We start from the raw sequence: 21752 nt of genomic DNA on the forward strand, positions 1-21752 counted from the left end.
TGCAATCTTATTTTTTTCATTCAACATCATATCTTGTTTCCATGTTAGTTCATATAGACTTACTTTCTCCTTTTAAATGGGATTTATACTATTTAGCATGCCATTGTATGAATGTGCCTCAATTGAGTTAATTAAACTCCTGCTGATGGATAGTCATGTTGCTCCCAGTTTTTTCATATTATAAATCGCACCGTGATAAACATTCTTGTACATATATTTATCTACTAGGAGAATTTATTGTATTTTTTTAGAAGTGAAATTTTGAGTTGAAAAGGAATGGCAATTTTCAATTTTGATGTGTAATGCTAAATTGTACTCTTGGGCTGTTATGCGCCTCAGGACTTTGCTTGGCTTGGAAGATGACTAATAATAGAAAATTAAAAATTTAAGATATTGAGGCCACATTCAAATTAATATGTATTATTAAATCCTTATTTTTGTTATGAAAGAGATAATAGTACTTTTGAGAGAATTCAAGGTATTGATCAACTATTGTACAACATGCAGAGGCAATGAAATGGAAGAGATACTCCTCACCTTTGTATAAAATAGGGATAAAAGTACTTAGCTCAGAGGGCTGTTGTGATGATTTGACAAGATAACTCCTAGACTAGTACCTGGCACATAGTGGTACTCAGTAAACTATTAGTGCTATTTCTCTAAAGAGAATTTGTTCTCATAGGAGAGCCCTCTTTTAGCTTTCACAGCCACATTTTAAATAACTCCTTTTGGCTTCTGCTTTCATCAAGCACTTGTACTATTTAGTGTGAACAAGAAAATGTCGTGAAGTCTTTAAAATTGAGGAATCAAATTTTATGCTACAAAATACGAGAAGCTAGAGGTTACTATTCAAGGCAAAAAGTTGGGGTCAGGAGCATCTGACATATACCAAAGGTCAGAGTTTGCAGAGTGAGAGGTGCCAGCACACGCTCCAATGTCAGGAAGTGAAAGCAGGCCAGAGTCAACAAGCAAGATGATTCACAGGTAACAGGACACCCAAATTTCAGGAGTCATAAGAAGCCAGGGCCCTGACTCCACAACTATGGAAAGACTCAAGCCCAGAGCCAGCTCCGACCAAGGCACAAATCTGAAGTGCTGAAGTTCAAAGTAGCCAGCCAGGAGCCCAGGGGGACCGAAGAACATCTCCATGCCAAGGAGACTTGGCTGATAGCTATTTCTGAGTTCTTTCGGGCTTGTATGGGTCAGAGGGTCAGAAGCCAATCACAGAAGAGCTTATCTAGGTCCTCCAGATGCAAGTAGATGTGGGGCATCAGAAAGTTAGATCAGATAAAGGAAGAAGAAAGAAAGAATCTTTATGTGATATTGTAGCACACTGTGACGAAACCCTCCTATAGCAAAGCATTAGAAAAGCTACACTGCTTGTATTAGCAAGCCTTGCATCTGCTGTCATCTTTTGGGAAATGGAATGTTGCTGTATTCTTTCCTTTGCATTTCTAAAATAATTAAGTATCTAAAATTCATACAGCTTTGCTAAGATTTAAGCAATGATGGCACGAAAACCTCCATTGTACGTTCTGATTGTGTCTCATCCTTACCTGTGTTTTTTCTTGGAAGAGATTGATGGCAGGGGTGGCGTGGGGGGGTGGTTGGTGATGTTGGAGGGAGACATTGCTGTGTGCTGCTGTGAAGTAGATGGGGACGGAACATGTGAGCTATTTTTGAAGCATCTCTCTTGGCATAAGATATCTATGAAAATGTAAATAACTATCTTAGGCACATTCTCTAGAAAGCAGTGCCTGAGGCTAAACCTTAAAACATTTTATTGGGTAGTGTAATCCCATAAAGCAGGAGGAGGCAAAGGAGGAAAAAGAGTGGGTTATGAAGCTGGCCACAGCTTGATGACAAACACTGTTGATTGCTCGTTCTTGCAGGATGTCTTTAGAGAGGTGGTATGAAGCTATTATATCACCATTCCAGGGATGTAATGGATGAGAACTTTCCTCCAACTTCTGTTTCCAATTGATCAAAGTTTGCTCCACAGAGTATTATTTTCCCACACTTCCAGATGGCACCACCAGTCCCTCCATCAGCTGTTGGGGAGGCTCCATCCAAGACAGCAACCACGGCATCTACAGCATAAGCCACAACTGCAGGGCAAGCCAGAGTGTAGGTTTGAGTCAGTGGCACTTCCCACATCCCTGCCTGCAACATGCAGCCTCACAGGCGCCACTTGGGTAGGTGCCCAGTGGGTTCCACAGTATCACTTAGCTCAAAGCCCCCAGCATCTCAAGCCCCCATAGCAAGAGGGAAATCCAAGTGAGACGTTGGTTGATCATGTCCACAAGGGTCATGAGGGATTGCAGCATTGGCTGATGTCCCAACCACAGGAACAACGTGAGCCACTGCTTGGGGTCACCTCAGCCAGAATGTAAAGTATGTGTCCAAATCTGGAGTGGCTCAAATTGAGTCTAGTACTAAGATATTTACGTTTTTCATTACACAAAATAACGAACAATGCTGAGTACTTACTACACAAAGTACTTTATATATAATTTCATGTATTTAATATATATTGTTTCATATTCTATTTTTTCCCCCACTTAATTTTCTGTGGTGAAGATTTCTCCATCTCATTCAATATTATTCAAAAGTACTTTTCACTGGCAACAATATATTCCATAATATGGATGTATAGTAATTTATTTCACTTTCCCATGTAATTGAACACATTGGTTGTTTGTAACTCTCTGCTCTCATAAGTCATTCAGTGTGTGCAAGTCAGATTTGTCTAGTCTGTGTTATTATGACAAACAACCCTTAAATCTTGGTGGCTTAAAATAACAGATTTATTTTTCACTCACATAAGGGATTAGTGAGGGACCTCTGTACATCATAGTCACGTAGGGACCAAACCTAACAGAGCAGCAGTATCTCAAATGTCATTGGTCACTGTGACAGAGGGAAAAGATAATTCTGGAGAGATTCATGTTGGCAATTAAATGCATGGTGGAAGTGACACATGCCACCTCTGAACTCATTGGTCAAATTTAGTTGCAAGGTCTCACTCAACCACAAAGGAGCCAGGAAGGAAAAAGAAGCAGACATAGCAAACATTACTACGTACAACATGATTACAAACATTCTGTACATAAATCTTTTTTGTATTTTGCTACTATTTCCTTAAACTTTTATAGGAAAATTGTTATAACAGACAGTGTAAATATTTTTATATTATTGATGCATGCACTGGAGTTTTATATTTTGGCTCTCAAACCCATACTTGCCCTTTCATACTCTCCTCTGTACAGGGGGCTAGGAACTGCAAACTGCATTTCCCCGACTCCTTTACCGGCTGGGAAGAAGCCATTTCTTCCCCGTTTCTGGCTTCATCAGCAAATATGGGAGCCAACTGTAGGTGATTACAGGCGCTAGTAGCAGCCAGCCCAGAAACATCAACAGGATCATGGCCCCCTGGCTTTCTGCTCAGAGCCTGTGGTGGTACTTGTGAACTCCTGGTAATACTACCTTCTTCCTTTTGCTTCTCCAGCCCAAGGGGCACAGTCAGCTTCCTACAGTTAATGACCTCTAGGTAGCATCATCTTCCCCATTGGCTCCACCAGCCCTTCTACCAATTTCCTAATTAATCCGTGTACTATTAAATTCCCTCTGTCTAAAATGCTTGACTAGACATTTACTGATACAGCATATATTACCGGTTGCCCTCTAGAAAGTTTGTACCAATTTACCCTTAGTCTCAAAGTATTCCCTTTAACCTTCACCATAAAGAATATGTTTAATATTATAATTTGAAAATTATCTTCCAGTTTTATAGACACTGAATATCTCATTTTAATTTGTATTACTTTTTCACTATTGAGACTGAACTTTTGTTTACCAGCCATTTGTTCTTTCACAAATTGATCATTCATGAGCTCCACTGATTTTAGGGCTATCTATTTTTCACTGATTTATAAAAACAAAAATCTTTATATGTTAAGGACTTTCATCTTTTGTCTCCTATTTTTGTTTCAAATATAATCCCAGCTTGTCATTTGTGTCTTAATTCTGTATATGGTATTTTATAACATAAAGAAATTAATTAAAAAAATTAAATTAGTTCTGCTATTTACTTCCTATATGATTACTGCTTTGGGATTGGATTTTAAAGACCTAATTAAGGTTCACATATTTCCTTTGTAAAATATTGTTCTAACTTATTATCTGTTAGGGAAAAATTAGAGATTCATGGCTTCTTAAATGGTTTTCTTTTTTTCTTCTTGTTTTATATCTCTTCTTATCTGGGTAACAAAGGGCAAAGAGGATAGTACAGAGCCACTTCACAGTGAGGTGAGATGCTTCCCACAGAATCACAGCAGCCCAATTCTTACTGACCAGTGGGCCCCACCCATGATTCCAAATCTGATCTTTCTCCTTTGTCAGTGCAGCCCCTTCCCTTATCTCTATATTCTAGGTCTCCTATCTTGAAAAGTGGTTTTTAGTTAGTATATGGAGACCTCTTTTCTGGGGCTAAATCATGCCCAACAGTTTTAGCTAATACCCTTCTCTGCTGTTTTTTCCCGTGGTTTAAGGAGAGAAAATTGTGTGTTGAATGGATACGTATCTATAATTTATAAATATACATAGACGTATAAAATATATATGTATATATATGTTTTATATATATTTTTATATATACGTTATATATATATTTTTATATATGTTATATATGTGTATATATGTGTTATATATATGTATATATATATTACATATATATATATATATATATATAACATATATATATTCTACTCAATATTTCACTGGAGGATGAGTAATTTTTTCTACTCTATCAAGTTATTTTTTTTTTACTTTTATGCTAGAAATTACTTTCCCACCACAAGATCAGACAGCCATTGAGCTATCTTTTGTTAGTTTGGAGTTAGTAGCTTTTTCTCTGAGTGAATAGTGGTTGGGCCCTAGAAAAATTTTGTAGTAAACAGCAGTAGCTGGTATGCAAAAAATAACCTCGTATTCTTTTCCTGAAGTCTTTTTTTTATTAGGAAAAGCATATTTTCCAATAATCTGTTTCACTTAGTTTTTCCCCTAGGACTATTCTATGGGTCAAGAAATAAAGGGGGTGCTGGACAGGGTGTCTGTGACGCTACATTTCTCAGTATCACATACAGACACTTCTTCAGCACAATAAGAGCCTCACAGCTCTATCCCTTTAATCCAGGGGTTGGCAAACTTCTCCTGGAAAAGGCCAGATAGTAAATCTTTAGGCTTTGTGAGCCATACAGTCTCTGTTGAAACTATTCAGTTCTGCAGTTGTAGTGTGAAACGGTCAGGCAATATGTAACTAATGAGTGTGTCCCAATAAAACTTTACAAAAACTGCAAAAGCTGTTGACTCTTGCTCTAGTCCCAGCACCGCAGAAGGAGGCAATCTGGGGAATGTGATTAATGAACAATTTAATTTTGTATACTCACTTTTGTGTAAGTTAGGAATGCCGACCAACTTGAATCTCACAAGTTTGTTCAGTTTTGATGTTAGTCATTGCTGTTATGTGAGGTGGCTATGACCGGTGTCATTCATGCCTCCTTCCTCTTCCTTATAGGGTGTCAAGTTCACTGTCTTTCAGTCTGAGCGTTTCTGTGGTGGTGTGTTCTCTGTGGTACCATTTTGTCTTCGAGGTAAAGTGAAGAGTAATCATGAGGCAGGTCAAAGGCCTTGCCTAAGAAGTCACTGATTACTTCAGACCATGACAATCTGTTTATTATCACAGGTGGAAGCTGTCAGACTTCCATTAGTCATAGATGTCTCCTCTCCCTGATGTCCCTGTACTTTGGGAAAGCGCCAGCTATTTTCTGACAAGCTACAGTAGCCAGCTCCCTGTCATCTTTTAAGTACTGTACCTCAATAGTGTACACCTATCATTTCATTTTTCACAAAAGAAATAAATTGCTCAATATCGCCTTCGTTTATATTGTTCAAAGCAAATTATAGGAGTCTGCATTCTTCCACAGTTTAGATTACCTTCACTGTTAACATTTTTAATGCACATATACTTGGGAAGAGGAATATATATGATAGAAGAAATGTCAAGTTTAAAAACAGTAATTTACAAGCATCAGAATTGGACTCAGAATCTATATCAAATGAATTAAGCTTAAATCTTATCTCATAGTTATAAGTTATAATAGCTGCTTAATATTTTTTGAGGATTGGGTCAAATTAGTGTGAGAAATGCTAGAAAAATAGAGAATCAAGAAAATCAACCTTCCCTTTTTAAAAGTATCTGATCTCTGATCTCTACAGTCCTTTTAAAGATCTTCATCCCCCTAAGTGATTCAGAGAGTAAATCAGTGAACAGACTCTATACATCTAGTCACACTTGCACTCTTCCTTCCTTCTTTCCTTCCTTTTTTTTTTCTTTCCAAAAACTCAATTTTAAGAAATGGCCTTCAGTTGTAATAGGGTAAAATAAATATTAACTTTATTCTCATTTCTGAGGAGATTTCATGCTTTTAAATCTTTCTTATGTCCACTGTATTAGGGTCTTTCATTTGCTCAGACTTGTCATCAGGAAAATTCGGAGAAACATAAAAAATACTGACGAGTCTATCCTCTTGGAGAGTTAGGTGTATATAGAGTAATTTCATCAGCTGGACACCTGGCTTAAGCTCACCATGCCTGAGCCTAAGCTGGGATTCCAGCAAGTCTGGTCAACGGGGACCAACAGGAGACTTTCTGAAGGATGTTCTGAGGTGTCTCCTTGAAGAGAATTTGTCCTAAGCACAGATGGAGCCAGGACAAATGTGCTGAAGTAAATCCCAGAGTGATAGGGAAGGCATGTTTCTGAGAGCCATGAAATATCTATAATTCAGAGCTGCCACAGTGGCACTTGGTGGGCATGATGGGGCCCTAGGAGAAACACCTGTCAGGCCCAGAATCATGTGCAATATTCTGCCCCTGTCCTGGTACTTAGCCATAGCTTGTGTCCTGCAGATGTGATCCTGGTGCCAGCGGAAGCTAAAGGCTTCGGAAGGAAACTTGATAGCCAGGAGAAGCAGAAACTAAAAGGACTTGATCCTAAGCACATATGAGGCATCATCTGGCTGAAGGTAAAGGCAGACATGGTGTAGGCTTAAGACTTTCATGATGGTAAGTGCAATAAAACATGGGTTATTATTATTAATTTATACTTAGAATGTGGAACCCAGAAAAAAACAGAGTTGAACAGAACATAGATGACCTCTAGTACAACCTGCATCCCAATGCAGGATTCCTTTTGCTAGCATGCTTGGGAGATCGTCTCAGCTTAAATATGCTAACAGAGGGAAATCACTATCTTTAAAGATCTATTACACTGATGGATAGGTTTATGTTTTTAGAAATGTTGACATCTATAGAAATATCCAAATCTCAGAAATGCTAAGCATATACTATAGCCTATGATTAATTGGTAATATAAAGTGGGACACTTAAGAGAGAAATTATGACTGTAGACATATTTATATACATGTTTATATGCATTAAAATGTATTAGTATACATATTTTGTATACAAATAGGAGGATCTTATTAAACTTATGTATAACATAATTTAAAAAGTGTTATTCTTCCATTAATAAGACCAGTATTAATTAAGATATTACAGATAAAACCCTGAATCCCAGTGGCTACACAGTGAAAACTTTATTTTTCACTAACTTGAAGATCAAAATCGAGGTTAAATTTTTTTTTTTTCAAATAAATGAATCAGAGACCCAGCTTCCGTACATTTCACGGCTCTGTCATCTTAGACAGTGGTTTGAAAGGGCACTTTGCTTATATGCATTCAACCAGTGGAAGGGGAAGAAATGGAGGTTCATGTACAGGAAGTTTTCATGGGCTAAGTCTGGAAGGGGTGTGCATCTGTTTTATCTACACTTCATTGGCTAAAACTCATTCACATGACCATACCAAGCAAGGGAGCCTGGGAAATGTAGTCCATATGTGTGCCCAGGAAGAAGAGGAATTAGGTAGGAATGTAGGTGGCAGTGTCCACGAATACCCACCCCACCCCCGTTTGACTTGAATAAAATCATCCCCCATGACACATGTTGTACATACTGATGGATATTCCAGTCTTTCTCAGTTTTAACTAAGCCTTTAAAAATTGCATATTCGTGCATATTTAACTACTTGCAAATAATGGTAAATGTCAGGCCATACCTGTCTGATTCCACCTACCTTCTTGGTAGAGGACACTTGATTATGGGGCAGATCCAGACATTGTGAATCCTGAAGCTTGCATAATTTGTTGGGATCTGTTTAAAATAAAAATACAAAATTAGCTATCAAAGTAAATATTTAATTAGAGTGAGAAAACAATTATAACAAATATATTTTCTAAAAATGTGACAAATATCACAAACATTATAAAATCCAGAAAAACAACATAATATTGTAAAATAGTTAACTTTCTAACATTTATTTACAATACTTTTCCCTTACATTTGGGCTATTACTCTTAAATTACCTCTTCAGCAGACTGCAATTTTGTAACAACGTTTTCTATAGACAATAGAAAGAAAATTTAACTTTTCCTCTAACATAGTTTATAGAAGTATTTTCCTTTATTATTGATAGTTTAGAAAAGTTTCAGGTTCATGACTTGTAAGTAATACTGTCAGGTAAAATAATCAAATTTGGAAAAACATCTCAAGTTTTTTATATGAGCTCTAAAATTTTAGAGCAACACAAATGTTTTGTGCGGTGACTATTGTTTAATATTCCATGAACTGACAGCACCCTTTGATCGCTTTGCTAGGGGCTTTCCCAGGATTTTGTAAGTGCCTGGTGCAAGTGATGGTCCCTGCAGCCTAAGCTTCCTTAGCTTCTTGGTTATTCTACCTCTGTACCAGATCCTACAGGCAGGCAGGCTGGCTCAGTATTTCCTCATTTTCAAAGACCAGTAGTGGCATGGAGAGGTTGGCTACTTGCCAGAGATTACTCTAAACTTAACCCTTTTTCTGCCTGACTGAGTCTTTCAATATCACCTGATCGTGGATCCCTCTTCACCATGCTTTGCTCAACTGTGTGGATGGAGAGCCCAGTGAATCTGATATAGGTTGATACAGAATCCAAAACACAGAAGAAAGTTTTGTGAGTACTTTCTTCTGCTAATAACTTGGATGCAGCCTCAACATCTGCAGGCAGACATGTCCTCTAACAACCCCCCTCAGACTGATCCAATTCCAATAACAGTTCTAGTTGTTGGCCCTCCACTTTACCAGTGTGCCCATCCTATTAGAATTGGTTGGCTAGGCCCTGTTTAGCCTGCTTACTGTGTATGACTGTAAGATGAAGGTGAGGGGATCAGAAGTGGCTTGTTCATCCTTTAGGACCTGGCTTGGGTTAGCCAGAAAAGGCTACTTAGATAGGAGAGTTTCAAGAGTCTTTCTGAATGACAGTGAAAGTATTGAATAATTGGGAAAAGGCTGTTCTAAACATAGGGATGGCTTGAGTCCGAGTCTCATGATTTTGTAGAGTTGAGAAAGTCATAGGGAGCAAATGAGGAGAATGAAAGAATGGAGAAATAGATGAGAAAGTAGAAAGAGGTTAAAATAGTTGTAGATAAGGAAGGAGACAAATAACAGAAAAAATTGAAGGAAGGGATAAAATAAAGTTTGTACGTAGGGTGTTTAGGAAACGAATAATATTTGAAGGTTGTAGCTGAGCTGAATGAGTGAGAGCATGGATTTAAATTATACAACAGCATCCAGTGGTATGTCTTACCCATCATTTATTTTAAAACCAGGAATTTGCAAATTGTCAAAACAAGCAATATGATAATACAATTACCAACCATGAGAAAGAACTTGCTACGTACGATTCAAAGAACTTCAAAGCCTAATGAAAAATTCCAGGGGTATAAATGAAAATGTTATTATCCTATGAAACCAATTACAAGTAAGTTTTACTTTTCAAAAATAATTTGATTCATGTTTAACCATCCTTATTTGCAAATAAAATAAATATGTCCAAGAAGTTAGTAATTTGGCAATCCTTCTTTACTCTTCTGTCATGTTTGGAAGAGGTACATGCCATATTTCCTTATAGTAGATCTTTAGTTAAAGAATTTAACTTCAAAAAACTAAATATTGTTTATTTTATGTAGAGACTGGAAATGAGTCTCTGCTTCCAGGGTCATTTAACATTTATTATTAAACACGGAAAATCGATACCTGCTTCGGGGAGCATTAAAAGCAATGTCTTCACCTTCACCTGAACTGCACTTTCTCTCAAACTTCCTTTATCCTCCATGGCTGGTGTCTTTGGTCTCCTGTGATTTTCAGTAGCTAATACCCTCCACCCATCACTCTTTTATGATGAAACCAGAGATTTGGTGGGTTTTCCCCTTGATCTGTGACCTATTTAACAACTGCATTGCATCCTGATTGCAGCCTGGAATTTTGGAGGACTTTTCATTTAGATGGTCTTCATCTGTACTTCCACCCTCTAACACCTATTTCTACTTGGTATTGTCTGGATTTGAAATAGTGGTTTTAATGTAGACTAATTACCACTATGGTGGTACCAGCTGAACTCAGTGGAGATGAATTTTATTGTATTGGAATAGCAAAGTCCTTAAGCATTTATACTTGCATGAGTTGACGTTTATCAGGACGTTGTTTGCCATTGTTGTAAGAAAATGGGAGAGCATTGTGAATGGGCAGAAGGGAGTGGGAACCAGCTAGGAGAGATGAGAACAGAAGGGCTGGCACGGGGTCTGTCCAAGGTGGTTAGAGCTGAAGTTGTTGAGTACCGTGGAGCTGAGATACTGATTGAGTTGAATTTGGTTGAGTACAAGAGGGAAAAGGCTTCCTTTCCCCTCCCATCTTAACCTTTAAACATGCTCCATCCACTTTCTCCTCCCCACCTCTGGCTGGCGTCTTGGTCAGATTCCATGGCTTTTCAGCCAGTTTGAGAAATCAGAACAGTTTATTTTCAGGTAAAGAAGTCTTACTCAATGTAAATAAGTTCCATTTTTTAATCATGTCAAAATGTGTCTCCTCCCCTGCTCAGGGCTGACCTGAGAACCAGCAGCGGGGAGGGGTGTGGCATTTTTTTTTTTATTCTGTCTCCATCACATCCCCTCTCACTCTGCATCCTCCCCTCCTTCTAGGTTGAGGTCTCCTTGTCAATCCTGCTAACATTTTTTTGTGAGACCCTTTCAAGATAACTTGAGTCATGGTGACCTTCTATGGTCACCTTGGTCCCCATTTGGTCCCCAGGAAAATAAATCATAACCCTTGCCCACCAAACAGTGTAAGTGTGGGCTGCTTCCTCTTTTGCAACTCTCTCGGCCCTGTTCTCATGGGCAGCTCCTCCAGCCGCCTGCCTTCAGAATTCTCTAGGCAAGAGGAATCACTAGTTTGTAAGTTCATACATGCCCCCCAAATGCCAGTGGATGTACATCGGGCTCTCCCAAGAATTCTCTCCCAGTGTCGCACTCTGGACCCATGGGGGCACTTGGGTCTGGGTCCCGCATCTCAGTAACCATCCTGCTAGAGGGAAAGACAATGTTTTCCTTCACACAAACTCTACCCATTCTTTGATTCTTGAGAAGCCCTCTCATTTGGCATGAGTTCAGTGCACCCTGACCCCTCTCAATATGGCTGGCAGCTCTGCAGCTCAATAACTCTAATCCTTCTTTATAATTTCTAGTTTTCTCTCCTATAGATGAGTCGTGGGGTACAGGGAAAAGTCTGGTTCTGCTCTTCATTAGTTAGGCACCCATTTAACATCCTGTTACCATTGTTTCTAGGAGAGACCAATATTCAGGGCTGACAAGGAAACCAGAAGAAGGAACAGAATCATAGTTGTCCTGAGCTCAAGTGGGGTACCCAATGGAGACTCCCAGAAACAATTAGTATGACTTTGGGGGTATATTAGTTTGCTAGGGCCACTATAACAACAGACATTTATCTCCTCACACTTGTGGAGGCTGTCAGCAGGGTCGGTTTCTTCTGAGGCCTTTCTCCATGCCTTGCAGGTGGCTGCCATCTCACTGTATCCTCACAAAGTCTTTTCTCTATGTGGGCGTGCCCCTGGTGTCTCTTCCTCTTCATGTTAGGACACCAGTCAGATTGGATTAGGGACCTGCCTCCAACTGCTTTGGTTTAATTTAATTATATCTTTAAAGACCTTCTCTCTAAATATAGTCATATTCAGAGGAACTAGGGGTTGGGACTTCAACATATAAATTTTGAGGGAAACAATTCAGTTCATAACAGGAAGAAAAGGCTGAGGCTGGGATTAGCTGGTGTCTCTGGGTAGATGTAGCGTGGCTGCCCTCTCCAGTACCACTCACTTGCTGAGTTTAGGCAGCAGCAGTGCCTGGAGTCCTGTCACAGGGGATGGGAATGCCCAAGCTAGTCCATTGGAACTCTCCATCTGGTGACACTCAGGGACATTCAGGGTATATGCTAATCCAGTCTTTCAAAGGGCAAACCAGTTCTTGAGTTACAAAGTTACTCTCTTTCTATAACATGGGATAAAAATGATCTTTCGTTAAAACAAAACAAAAAACCCCAAGAAATTTCCAAGACACCTACTCTTAACCCTCTAATGTCAGATTAGAAACTATTAGTTTACTTTTGTGTCTACCCTAGTCAAATCAATCAGAAAATTGAGCAATTATATCTGCATTTGCTTAAGTTATGTAAACAATGATCTTAATAGATTACATAGTTTTGCTTTAGTAGACCCAACTGGTATCTGACTTGTGGTTTATTTATTTAGATCCATAACATTTGATGAGGCTATTTGGATGCAGCAATATTGGTGTGGCTCTTTTGATGTCAAGACATTTTGACCACTCTTAAAAAAAAAATAAAGAAAACCCTGTAAAACTTACAGCTTTAAAAAATTATAATATGTGTAGAACAGACATCCTCACCCCTGAGCCTCACCCCATCTTAACCCCACTCACAATGAAATGTTTCTTCTCTAAAAGAAATTTGAACATCTCTGGAAACAAAACTTTGCGGGAAGAAAACAAATGAAAAACAAAGACCTGAAAAACTAAGTTCCAAAGGAGTAGGACACTTCAGTTTCAACGTTCATTCTTGTAACAGCCTCATCAGTGCAAGTTTTGGGGGAGTCCAGCTGATTCCATGGAATATTGATGAATGCTATGGTTCTCTTGTCTGAATACTCTTGAGACTATGGAAAATTTGGGACAAACATCCTTATAAGAAACTTGTATTAATAAGCCTGTCAGAAAATAGAATTTAATACACATGACCAATATTAAATATGCAACCTGCATCAGACAAAAAGTACAATCCATTTACCTCATCCAAATGTGATCCAAGCCCTCTAGTTTTTCTTCAGTTACAAACTCCTCTGAATTGTCTGCATCTGTTTTTCTTTTTGTAAATCTGGCAGAGCCTCTACTGATGCCACCTGGTCTCATGAATGAACCCTGTCAGTCTTCCAAAGTGTCACTTTCTGACAGCTTGTCATGCTCAATAGAGTTTTCTTATTCTAATTTTTTACTCATTACCCACCCCTCCTCAATCCACTGTGAAGTGGACTTACTGTTTTCTTGAAAGTTAGCCCTTGTTTCTCTTTTCTTCATCTTTTTTCCCTGAGTGTGCCAGAGAGATTTCCCATCTCCACTGAATTTCTTCTCAGAATTAGACTCTCAAACTTGTCTACAAATGACAACAGCCGATTTTTTAAAATCTTGCATTACTTTATAATGAAGTTAATTTGTATAATTGTAGTACAAAATACAGTTTCAATCAGAAGGTAAAATAGGAGATCATTAACAAGTTTACAATTCATGAACCATTACTACATACAGTGTGTGAACTAATTTTAAATGTCTGATTTCAAGCCACTTTAAATGAAATCAGATGTGAAATAAGCAGGACATATCTGTACAGGGCAATTCTAACAAGTGATACAATAAAGCCACACCTATTAGAAAAAATGTGGTTAAATATACATCATATGAAAATTACTATTTTAACAATTTTTAAGTGTAACATGGCATTAAGTACATTTATATTATGTGCAACCAACACCATAATCTATCTCCAGAATTATTTCATCGTCCCAAACCAAAACTCTATATCCATGAAACATTAATCCTCTTTCCGTTCTGCCCAGCCCCTGGCAATCACCATTCTATTTTCATCTCTATGATTTTAACTACTCTGGGTACCTCAAGTAAGTCGAATCATACCGTATTTGTCCTTTTCTGTCTGGTTTCACTTAGTATAATGTCTTCAAGTTTCAACAATGTTGTAGCATGTGTCAACTTTTTAAAAGCTGAATAATATTCTATTGCATGTATATGCCACATTTTATTTATCATTTGTCATGCGGGTGTCATGTGGGGTCTCTGGTCCCACTCCCTGCATAAGAACGCAGGATGTGGTGAGGCCAAAAAGGAACACCAATGGAGCCATAGATAGGGGAGTCATACCACTATATTCTCACTGGAGGCTGGGTTGGAGATACAGGAAGCAAGAGCCACACAATCCACAACCCGCGGTTCACTTCTCTGCCAACCAACCTCACTTGCTAACTGCAATCCATGCTTAGTAGCTTAGCCACGGCAGTTATATCAGTGGCTAATGGCTAACCGATAATAGCTGATGGCCACCTACTACCTGAGCCAGCACCTTTCCCCATGAGGCCGAGAGCCTGAAAACTGCTCTCTGGGACTCTGTCCCCACATCATTCATCTGTTGATGGACGTTTGAGTTTCCATTTTTTTGGTTATAAAGCCACACCTTTAAAAAAAATTTTTATTGAGTTATAATTTACATGCAGTAAAATGCATTTGTTTTAAGCTTACTGTTTGATAAATGTATACACCTACATAGTTACTATCATAATCAAGTGTCGTGCGGGGTGGCCTGTGGGGTCTCTGCTCCCGCTCCCCACATAAGAACGCAGGATGTGGCTAGGCCAAAAAGGAACACCCATGGAGCCATAGGTAGGGGAGTCAAATACTATAGTCTCACTGGAGGCTGGAGTCACATGACGTGCGACCTGCTGTCTGCTTTTCTGCCAACCGACCGACTCCCCTTGCTAGCTGCAATCCGCCATGCTAATTGCAATCCGCACTTGCTAGCTCAGCCACCATCTTCTTGCTAGCACCCATTTTTTCTAGCCTAGCCACAGCAGTTATATTAGTGGCCAATGGCTCACTGATTACAGCTGATGGCCCAGTAGCCACAGCTGATGGCCATCCAATCACAGTTGATGGTCATTTACTAGCTGAGTCAGCATCTTTCCACGTGAGGCTGAGAGCCTAGAAACTGCAATAATCAAGTTATACAGAGTATTTCCATTTCAGCATTCCAGAGGTTTTCCTCATGTCCTTTTAAAGTTAATCCTTCTACTCCAAACCATCTCATGCCCTGGTACCACTGATTTTTCTGCCACTCTAGATGAGTTTTCCTGCCTTTTTAGACCCAAGGAATCTTGGTTAGTAATGAGACAAAGAATTACTTTTTCATGTTTACAGTAATTAGTACTCTGTCATGTTTACAGTAATTATTTAAAATCTACAAAAGCACCAATTAACATTTTAGTTCAGACTTTCTAATCTCATTGCTCAGTCCCATTAAATAGCAAAATCATTTTTCTCATGGGCATCTTCCTTTGGGCACTTTTATAGATTGTGTTGAATGCCAAGGTTACTATTGGTGTGTAAATATAAATTGATTAAGAAAAGTGATTCAAATCTTGTTTTTGCAATGGAGTTTTCAAAGTATCCGTGGTGATAAAAGGTAATTTGCATTTAATTAAAAGTAAAAAGCATCCTATATGGAAAATTTGACTAAAATTAAATTCTGAGACCACTAAAGTTAACCCAGTAGCAATTCATTTGTAAAGCATATGAAAAATTTGACAGTGTTAATGTGGGAACAGAGTCCCAGAGTGCAGTTTCCAGGCTCTCGGCCTCACGTGGAAAGGTGCTGGCTTGGATAGTGGATGGCCATCAGCTGTTACTAGTTGGCCATCAGCTGTAACCAGTTAGCCATTAGCCACTGATACAACTGCCATGGTTACGCTGGTGGGGTGGTTGGCAGAGAAGCAGACGGCAGGCTGCAGATCGGATCGTGGCTCCTGCTTCCTGTGTCTCCAGCCCAGCCGCCAGCAAGAATATAGTGGTCCCCACCCTCTGGTCCCCATCCTATGGCTCTGTTGGTGTTCCTTTTTGGCCTCACCATGTCCTGCATTCTTGTGTGGGGAGCGGGACCAGAGACCCCGCATGGCAGTTGCATTTGGGTCCTAAAAGTAAGTAATCCTCATTTCCACTAACACATATACACACAGCACCCAGATAAATGGAGATCTAAAATAAGGAAAAAAACCTCACAATGTAGCCTTAGCTGTGTACCTAATTAAGAGATTCTGAATCAATTCGATAGTTTCTCATAACTTTGCGTATGTAGTTAAATACCTAGAGAAAAATAGATCTTGGATACTTTTAGAGCATCATGTTAATGTTCACATAGCTGAATATCAGCTGAGCTGGAATGTTTTTTTTATCAATCCCAAAGCTTTTAACCACTGAGTAATTACTTCTAGCTATTGGCCAAGTAGAGCTCAACATCTGCTCCCTTCATGGTTTCATTGGAAACAGAGGGAACAATGTTGCCTTTAAAGTAATTATCAACAGTTTCATAGGTTAAATCATAGAACATTTTGTTTAACATGGGACAAATCATTGAAATATGAGACAACATTCATTGGCATAGTAAATAGGAAATTTTGGTATTAACATGTATTCTTGAGGATAGGTTTCCGTGCTGTCAAGATATGGATCAAGCATACTGGGAAAACTCTTATTTTCTATTATAACTCAGGATTTGTTTTTCGAAAGATGAGTTGTGTACCTAATAAAGTATGTGATTACTACAGTCCAAAGAGATAATGCCTATCAACTACTGTAACCTTCGACCAGCTCAGACTGGTCCTATTCTGTTTAACAAGACCCAGAACCAAAGTTTAAACCTTGGATACACCACTCATGAGTAACATTTGTTATCCCTTAAAACTCCACCCTGAATGCTGGGTCAGGAGGACAAGATTTGAGCCTTTCCTCCTGTCTTCTTGCGAACCCATTCAGAAATAAAGCTCCTTTCTTTTCTCAAAAGTCAGTGCCATAGTATTGGCTTCTGTGTACATGGTGCAGCAAACCCTTGTCTGGTAACATTCTGTGGGGACAGAGCCCCAAGTGCAGTTTCCAGGCTCTCAGCCTCACGTAGAAAGGTGCTGGGCTCAGGTAGTAAATGGCCATCAACTGTGATTGGATGGCCATCAGCTGTGGCTAGTTGGCCGTCAGCTGTAACCAGTGAGCCATTGGCCACTAATATAACTGCTGTGGCTACGCTAGCAGCAAATGGGGGCTAGCAAGAAGATGGTGGCTGAGCCTGCAAGCAGCACAGCGAGGGTTGAGAATTGTGTGGCTCCTGTTTCCTGTTTCTCCAACCCAGCCGCCAGCGAGAATATAGTGGTATGACTCCCCTACCTATGGCTCCGTGGGTATTCCACTTTGGCCTCACCATATCCTGCGTTCTCTTGCGGGGAGCAGGAGCAGAGACCCCGCTGGACACCCCACACGACCCATTCCTAGGTATTTATTGCCTTTACATGTTCACATTCCCTTATAATCATACTTTTGCCCCCAATTTTTTTTAATTGGAAAATACACATAACATAAAAATATCATCTTCACCATTTTAAGTGTACATCTCAATGGTATTAAATACATTTATATTTTTGGGCAATCATCACTACCATCCCTCTCTAGAACTCTTTTCATCTTGCAAAACTGAAACAGTATACCCATTAAACAGTGACTCTCCCAATCATACCCACTTTTTATTTCGTATAAAGGGTTTCCTCTGAATCTTATCTCTACAACTACATTGTAAGCCCCTTGTAGGGAGCAGCCATGTATTACTTATATAAAATACACATATGGTACTGTTAGGCACTGTTCTAAGTACTTTGCAAGTATTAACTCATAATTATTTGCAAGCATTAACTCACATAATTATTCATGTTTGTATGTTCCAGAGAGTCTAACAAGAACTTTGCATGTGGGAGACCTAAAGTATTTGTGCAGTGAATTTCGGTATCACTTAAGCATTTCCAACTGATTCTAGTTGGGAAGGTACAAAAGGAGCAGGTTACCCTGGGGAAATGACTTCGTGCATAATATGACACTAAGTCACAATTTTAGAGAAGCCCTGTATTTTAGCCACATTTAGGCCACGTTTCAACTAAGGAAAACTAAGAGGAAGCTACTCCTGAGTGATAGAGACTATAAGAAGTGACTGAACTCAGTTAAGGTTTTCCTTTCTACAGGGACCCCGGGTCAACTCGGAAAATATTCGGGAAAAGGGAAGACCCTAGGCTGAGCAGCCCAGGACAGTTCCACGCCAGGGCGGCCCAGCGGGGGCGGGGCCTCGGCGGGGGCGGGGCTCCGAGGGTGGGGCCTGACGGCGGAGCAGGGCGGGGCGCGGGACGGCACCGGGCGGCGATGGCGGCGGACGGGGACTGGCAGGATTTCTATGAGTTCCAGGAGCCGGCCCGGAGCCTCCAGGACCAGGAGAACTGTAACGCGAGCTCCGAGGCCGGGGCAGGGCCGGGCGGGGAAGGCGACGGTTTTCCGGCGCTGGCCTGCAGCTTGGAGGAGAAGCTGAGCCTGTGTTTCCGCCCCTCGGGTCCGGGCGCCGAGCCCCCGAGGACGGCCGTGCGGCCCATCACCGAGTGCAGCCTCCTGCAGGGGGACGAGTGAGTGCGGGCCCGGCGGGGAGCGGGCGGGAGCCTCCCCAGCCCTCACCCTGCCCGCTGGCCCTCGGTCCGCAGCCTCGGCGGGACTCTGGCCGCAGGCTCCTCCCCTCGCCCTCCTTCCGCCTCTGCCGGCTCCCGCTTCTCCGCCCCTCCCGGCTCTTCCAGCTCCCTCCCCCGGGCTTCGGGCCGCTGAGCGCTCTGCGATTTAAATCCCCAGCTCCTCTGCTCCCCTCACTCCCTTAAACCTCCTCCAGTGCTCTCCTCCTCCTCCTTTCTGGAAACCGACCCTTGTTAGGTTTAGAGGGGAGCCTCCTTGTACGGAGCCCGTAGTAAGAGGCAGCACCACCTCGGGCACAGGTTTAGCGATTCATTCATTCGACCAGCATGTTTATTAAGCGCCCGGTACGTGCCAGAGGCTGCTTTGCGCTGGGAATACCGAGATGACAGCCCCTCTCAAGTAGGGCACAACCTAGGATAGGAGCTAGATTTGTAAACAAATATTTGTCTGGGTGTGGCAAATGCTTTAATGGATATATGTAAAATTTAGAAGATTTAAAAGGGTGTGAGTGTGGGGAGGGTGGGGAGAGTCAGGAAAGACTTCGTAGAGAAAGAAATGGGAAAACTGGAACCTGACGAGTGAGTGGGAGTTTTCCTGGCAGGTGAAGAAAGATTTAGCATTCTAGTTCGAGGATGTAGCACGTGCAAAGGTAAGGCTGGAGCAGCATTTATGCTACAGGAATTTATTAGGTCGATCTGAAAACCCAGGTAGAGCGCAGGCCCCCACAGAGGCAAAAAGGAAAAGATCTGGTTATTAATAGCAAGGATCTACTAGTTTGGTGGGGGACCAGTGCATAAGCAGGTAATTATTAAAAAATCAAAGTGCAATGATACGAAGTTCACAGGCGTGTATGAGAACTGGGGGAAGGAAGAGATAGAGTTTCTGGGGGCACTTTATTTAACCACTTTGAACCCCAATTATAACTTGGTTAAATAAAGGTGGTAATTGTGTACCAAAGTATTACCTCAAAAAGCGGATGAAGAAATGGTGAGAGTGAAAGAAACTAGCATAATGTAATGTAGGGGGAGAGGAACCCCTGCAGAGGCTGAGAGTGAAATTAATGGAGTAAACACTGAGGACCTGGGTAGGGCTGGGTTTTCGGAACATTGCTGGCATGGAGATTTTAGAGGTTAGGGAAGAATTCTTGAGAGGGAAGGCTCCACGGGCACAGAATGGGGCTTCTAGTGGGACGGTCTCCTTTGCTCTGTGCAGCAGATTTATCAGGAATAAAGTAGGAAGCTTGAGAAAAGGGGCTTGGCTTGGCGATGAGTGCCTGTAAACATGGCTTAGCAGTAGTTCCGGCCCATTTTTGCTTGGAGAGCATATCTTTTCACTGATACCTCTGTTCTGTGTTGAGGCATAGAGGGAAGATTTTATGATTGGATTTTATACACACAGATAGGCATGCAGTCAGTGGCAAAATATGACATTTCTGAAAGTCTATTTCTGAAAGAGAAGGTAATGTTTTATATACTAGATACCCTCTGAATATGTAGATTTATATACTCTGAATCACTAGACTCAGGACATATTCTAGATTTAAAAATTATATTACGTATTTGGGATTGATTGTACACAGATAAAGTTATTTTTGCTTTGCCTGTACTGTCTGGAAAGTAGTATAAATCATAGGTTGATGTAAAACTTAAAGAATTTTGTTACCCTTGACAATGGTTTTTAGTTGATGATATGTTGGTAATGTGTGTCGCTTGATTTGGGAATGCATAAGAAATCTCTCTTTTCCAGGGCCTTCTCATCCCCGTTCTGTTGCACAAATCTGCACTCCATTACTATATAGAGTCCCTTTCTGCTCCTTCAGAAAGAGTTGAAATTCTTTCACTCAGATACTGCCTTTCCGTAGGGCGTGTTACTTAACTTCTCTGAGTCCCAGTTTTAGTTTTGGTTAAATACAGGGATGGTACTTATCCGCTAAGGTTTTACTTTATACGAGTCTCTTGTAGGATTTAGTGTCAGCAGGACTTTGACCTCCTTGGAACAGAGCTATCTTGCCAGTTGTTTATGACTGTTTGTAACACAGTATGATAAGGATAAAGGCAATTCATGTTTTGACTGGAGAATTCTAGCAATCTTTCCCTTTAGTTGGCCCTGCCTCCTTCCAACTACAATTGTTCTGACCTTGGTGGAGGTAGAGGACGGCTGATTGTCCTTCCCTTTCTTGGAATATCAAATTCGGGCACGGTCACTTTTCTAGGTGAAGTCGTATTCTGCTCCATTTGCCCTATTATTACAGCCTCATTTAAGAAGGGGCAAACAAGTAATTCCCCCAAACTCTGGATTGTCTTCACCTACTCGAATATCCTACTCGAGTTCCTGACCAGGGTTAGGTATGTAGTCAGTTATTCAGGATTTAAAAATCTTTTACCCAGGGAGGTGTAGGGCAGAAATGCAGCAAGGTTAGCAGTCCAGAAGTGTCGTTGGCATGTTGGCATTAGAGGAGATTATGATTCCAACAGAGAGGGCAATAGGAACGAGCCATGCATTTAGGGGGTTTGCAGGTAAACAGTGTTCTAGAGCCTTTGGGTTCACATTTTCATTGAGGCTACTGTGTGTTCCAAAGCCAGACATAATTTTAGGATTTTTTTTTTGGCAGTTGTGGCCCCATTGCTTCATCTCTGTAACACCAAATCCCAGTTTATTAAATCAAGTATGTTGCTACTTTATTTTGAAGCTTGCATTCCTATTTTTGTGCCTCTAGTGGTCTTGCTTTTCTGTCCTAGTGGCTTACAAACTTAGGGAAAAAAAACACCCCACCCAATTATTTAAGGTTTATTCACAATTAGATACCTGTTATAAATGTTAGGTTTTTCCTTTTTTAATGACATGGATATGTGTAACTCTGTGTAATATTTACTTTTACTTACCCCAATTAAATTTCATCTCATTTACATCTCTGA

General features: G+C 40.5%; 1 protein-coding gene across 2 annotated transcripts in view; it reads left to right on the plus strand.

Annotated features, from left to right (window-relative positions):
- Positions 1-18487: 18487 nt before the first annotated feature.
- FEZ2 (fasciculation and elongation protein zeta 2) overlaps positions 18488-21752 on the plus strand; it is a 38811-nt gene continuing 35546 nt past the window's right edge. For both annotated transcript variants that reach the window (XM_019741928.3, XM_019741937.3), the window contains exon 1: positions 18488-18779. In XM_019741928.3, the coding sequence (XP_019597487.2) occupies positions 18526-18779 (254 nt within the window). In that variant the 5' untranslated portion in view covers positions 18488-18525. The remainder of the gene's footprint in view (positions 18780-21752) is intronic.

Source organism: Rhinolophus sinicus, chromosome 2, assembly GCF_057876585.1.
Source record: "Rhinolophus sinicus isolate RSI-liver-muscle chromosome 2, RSI-T2T, whole genome shotgun sequence".
Lineage (NCBI taxonomy): Eukaryota > Metazoa > Chordata > Mammalia > Chiroptera > Rhinolophidae > Rhinolophus > Rhinolophus sinicus.